Below are 5,019 nucleotides of genomic sequence, written 5' to 3'. Positions count from 1 at the left end.
TAATCTATTGATGGTTGTTATAAATTTTCTTGATGGTGATTTTAAGTTAAAGTACCAGGGTTTTGTGGGAATATTCTTCTGTATTTCTCCATACCATTTTCCTTTCAATTGTTTCGTGTATTCCCAATCTCGTGACCAAATATCAAACATACGAATCTTCAGTACTGAGTAGTAATCGGTCATAGGAACGGATGGTGATTGATATGATCATCATATGATTATTCACCAGAATAATAATATGATGATGGATCAATTTCATTAATGGTACATTCATTTTCATTAGACTATCCACAACTTCATTCCCCGTTATTCCTGAATGTGATGGCACCCATATAAATTCTATACGTTTATCTTTAATTTCATATAAATATTGTCTGATTTTATTGATTTTTTTTTTATTTATCAAGGCTTTGGCAAAGCCATCAGCCTAAACATGAAGTTTAAATATGTTTCTGTAAATATGGCCGCCACAGAGAGGATAGGCAATTTGAGGAGGCGTGTTTGGATTGACTTGGGATTCCTTAAAACGGGCCGATCCGGGTATTTTAGTTTGAGATTCGTATAATTTCGCGTTTTAATCTTCGATTAAGGCACAATAGCACTATCCTATTCCACTTTAAACTAGATTTCACAAAATAATTGAAAGTCAAAATAAAAACGACACTTTTCCCTCCAAAAGGTCCAGAGTGAATCCATATTAGATATGATTCACAACATGACATTTACGGATTTGGCAAATGGCGGGTTTTGTTTTTTTTTAATTCTTCCATATATTATTTTTTTATAGTTTTGACTTGGATACAAGTCCTTTGAGCCATGTCTTCGTTTAATTATCGAGATCCTCAGTAATATTTGCCATTGTAGTTCTAAATTCTAATACATTATGTTTTCACTTTCTCTCAAATAACTTAGGTCACTTATTTGGGTTTATTAAATAGTCTTTTAAGTGGCGGGAGTCAATATTTATGTTTTACTTTCACTTAAATCACATTATCTTCTATCACTTTGAACAATAACTTTGAATTCGTAATTAGTGGAATTTTCACGATAAAATCTTTTGTAATTTGGTTTACAATATGGAATATAATTCTAATTTTCTTTATCACTATTTCTTTCTTCATTTTTTCTTTATAATATACTTAAAATAAAAATAATCTATGTAAAAACTGTACTCGTAACTTCCAAAACATTTCGGTTCAGTTTTCGCCATTTTTTTCGCCGACCAATTCTTCCATAAATAATACAACTCGAACTAGTGTTGTAAAATGCAAACACGTATACAGCCATGATGAATTGTAAAAAAAAATCGCTAAATTTATATCGCATAATTAAAATCAATTATAAGATGTATTTAAGGACTATGTGCCCGAATTGCAATTAAATTTCTGTTTAGATAACACTTTAAGCGAATGTTTTAATTTTGAACTTAAGTAACCTCCTTGCTTGAACTTGAACTTGGCCTATGTAAGGAAGTATGTCGTGCTGCAAATTAAAAGAAGCTCCTTTACCGACCATGGCTGTAATGGAAAGAAAGAAAGTCCGTGGGTTTTATTTGGGGCATTATAGTCAAGTTCGTCACCATGCAATCATACCATTTACGAGCAAGTGTGATGAAAATTATTTCAATAATAAATGCCCAAGCTAGCTAGAGCTACCATTTCGGAGCCAAAGGGAACTAAGACATGAATTAACAACAAACACACAGTAAACTTTAGCTGAATATGAGAAATCATACGAACAGCGACATTTTTATTAAACTGATAGAGTCTTAAATAGATGCTAATAATATTTGGACAATATTATAATAGTTCCCGTTAACAAAACTGGATGTAACTTACAATTAAATCAGAGAAGAATTATCGATTTAGAACTTTATGTCCCATGTTATGGAATAAATAATTATTTTACGTCGTAAAATGTTTTTGATTATATTAAACGACAGGATGAACAAGTCGTTGGCCTGGTAGTGGGTGACACGCCTATCCATAACAGTTGCAGTGCCACTCAAAATTTTAAATCGCAAGGATCTAAGGGACACTACCACTTCGCCCATAATACTTTGACCTAAAACTGTCAAGTCCTACTATTTTCACCAAAACCCTTACTTTCAAAACCGGAAAGCAGTCTGCTCGCATTACTGCTTAACGGCAGTAACAGGTATAGTTATAGGAAAATAGGTAAGGCAGTACCTACTTCCCTGGACGAATTCTTTCATAAGAAATTCTACTGCTACTCGTTAGTTAATGTAGTGTGTCGAAGTCTTTATGCATTTAATGAGACTTGATTATTTTTGCGCTCCTAACATATTACCTCGATGTACCTGAAGAGGTCATTGACCATAAGTTGGGTATATACTACTAAACTATTTATAAAGACCTAACGATAGTGTGTTGTATGACGTTGGTCCTACCTAGTAAAGGAAACTCTCTTCCCGTCATATTGTCTTTCATCGTCATCATCAAAGCATAACCAGTTGCGTTCAATGTGCGATCGGAAACGGACGCGCTGCACTACTTTGCGAGAATTATTTTAATTCGCGATTTTGCGCGGCTTAGGCTGCTGCATGTACGTAAGTGACAATGGGTTCCCAACAACTCATTGTCAATGAGTTTCTGGCATTCGTGCAGAATGCCATCGACACAATAGATGAAGTCAGCATCGAGCAGATCTGCAAATCTAATTTCAACGAAGATGAGATTTGCAGTGGCAAGATGCTGCTGTTCCAGAGCTGCGGCAAAGCGCAGCAGATGCCATCTCGTCGGAGGGATGGAGGCTTGAAGAGTGTCCAGGATGTTACTGCATTCTTGAAGAATACCGATCCGGACGACGTGCCTACTTTCGTGGCGAAGGAGCTGCACAAGTTGCCTCCGGTCACCTTTGACCACGTCGACGTCACCAGGCTGTTAAAGGACATCACGTCCTTGAAGTCGAGTTTGGCTGAAGTTCAGTCAAAATTGGAGGCGTCGGATAACTCCATAAGTGAGCTACGTGCCGAAGTTGCGTTGTTACGCAACCCCGCTTCGGTATGTAGGTCACCGACAGTCTCCTACGTCAACACGCGTCGCGGGGCGCGAAAAGCATCCGTCGGCAGTATTGAGTCGGCTCGTATGTCGCCGGTCATTGCTGTTGTCAATGCACCGTGCCCCCCTGCCCGCCCCTCCGCCTCGGAGGTTACGTCACCCATATGCACGTCATCGCCCGGGCGTGCATACGCCGATGTTGCCGCGACTATTAGCAGCGGAACCGCGACTTCAAAACCCGAGTTGCGGAAAACTGCAAAGGGCGGTAGTAAACCCCGAATGCCTGTCTCTGGAATCGCAGGTGCCAAATCTCAGAGGCAGACCGACAGGTGCGACGAGGACGGCTTCACAAAGGTGGAGAAGAGAAGAAAGAAACCCACCAGCCGAAATCTATGTGGCACAGCTCCAACGGGACAGAACTTCTTGCTTCGTGCGGCCATACCGACGACGCAGTTGTACCTGTCTCGACTGCATTACTCCACGAAGTCTGAGGATATAGTGGAGTATATCCGGTTGAAAGCCAAATTCACCCTGAGGGTCGAACGTTTGGAGTCTCGCCACAACGTTAACTTTAATTCGTTTGTGGTGAGGGTCCCAACGGTCCATCTGTCGACCTTCATGCAGGCAGAGTTTTGGCCGAAGGGTGTCATGTTCCGGCGGTTCAGAGGAACGATACATGACACTTGTTTGCGTCGCACGTCGCCGAATAGTAATTCGTGTAAATAGTTAATAAGTTTATATTATTTTGTATGTATGTTAGTTTTGTAAGGTATGTATCAATAATAATAATATGTATGTTAGTCTGTAAGGTATTTGTTATATGGGCCTTAGTTGCCTGAAATAAATGAATAAATAAAAATAAATAAAAAATAAATAAAAAATAACACGAATCTAAGAAGAAGCTTAAGGCCATTGTCCTTTACCCTGAACCAATGATGGAATCATCGCGATGTTTTTCTAACATTTTAATACGAATAATATAAAGTACCGACACCCAATCTCGTACAAAGAAACGTTGCACTCGTAACTCCGTTTATTCGTACTAGCGATGGGCGAGTCGAGTTATTTAACTCGAGTTACTCCCACAACGAGTCAACTCCAGCTCAATCGCGAGAGCTACTCGCGACTCGCCGTTACTCTGTCAGACACCGAGTCGAGTCAACTCGAGTCATCTAACACGTCAACACGAGTAACTCGAGTTGGAAAATATACAACTCGTCTCATTACTAATTCGAATACTTCTGATCAATAGATGGTACATAGATTGTACCAAGTAAGCCCGCGATGCGACTGTGATAATGTTCGAAAAGGCCAACAGATGGCAGCAATTATATTTTTGACACGGTTATTGCTCTTGTTCAGGGGTTGTTATATTTATAAAGCAACAAGTTTAGACTCACTTAAAAAAATAGAACGTATACTTCCCTATATGGTAGAAAAAATATATTTGTACCGTTGTACGCGGATAGGCTCCAAGGCACAGAATCAAATATGAAAAGACCTGAATGTAGAAAATGTAAACGAATGATCAACGGCCTGCAAAAACAATACATAGATTTGGGATTTTTGTGTAATTTTATGAAATACACCCTGGTCAAATTCCGCGGGAAGTAAAAAATGTTCGAAATTCAAATAAACAAGATGGCCGCCAGACAAATTGCAAAGCCTCCTATCACGGAAACTATTAGAGATAGGTAGGAGGTGCTCGAAGGAATGTCATAGAGGGTAACACTGGTCAACTGCCAGGGATAAAAAAATTCAAGATGGCGATTTCAAAATGGCGGCCGAAGAAAAACTTGCTTCGATCCGGCTGCAAATTGGCATGCGAGGGTCTTTAGGAGTCCTTAATCATAATTTGGGGTCAAAAATTTCTTTTCGCCATTTTTTAATATGGCTGCCATATAAGTTTTTTTTTTCATTAAAAATAGCTGCCGAAAGATATTTGCTCTGATTCGACTGAAAATTGGCATGTGAAGGCCACTAGAAATAATAATTTGTG

General features: G+C 39.0%; 1 protein-coding gene across 1 annotated transcript; it reads left to right on the top strand.

Annotated features, from left to right (window-relative positions):
* Window positions 1-2,472: 2,472 nt before the first annotated feature.
* On the top strand, window positions 2,473-3,698 carry LOC113234142 (the record flags this gene model as incomplete). The annotated part of the gene is made up of 1 exon (XM_026469411.1): window positions 2,473-3,698. A coding segment is annotated over exon 1 (1,119 nt), but the record flags the coding sequence as incomplete, so codon positions are not given.
* Between the last annotated feature and the right edge of the window lie 1,321 nt (window positions 3,699-5,019).

This window comes from Hyposmocoma kahamanoa, unplaced genomic scaffold (assembly GCF_003589595.1).
Source record: "Hyposmocoma kahamanoa isolate Upper Pololo Valley unplaced genomic scaffold, ASM358959v1 81, whole genome shotgun sequence".
In the NCBI taxonomy this organism is placed as follows: domain Eukaryota; kingdom Metazoa; phylum Arthropoda; class Insecta; order Lepidoptera; family Cosmopterigidae; genus Hyposmocoma; species Hyposmocoma kahamanoa.
Note: the sequence above shows the minus strand (reverse complement) of the source record. Positions and strands in the feature narration are given on the sequence as shown.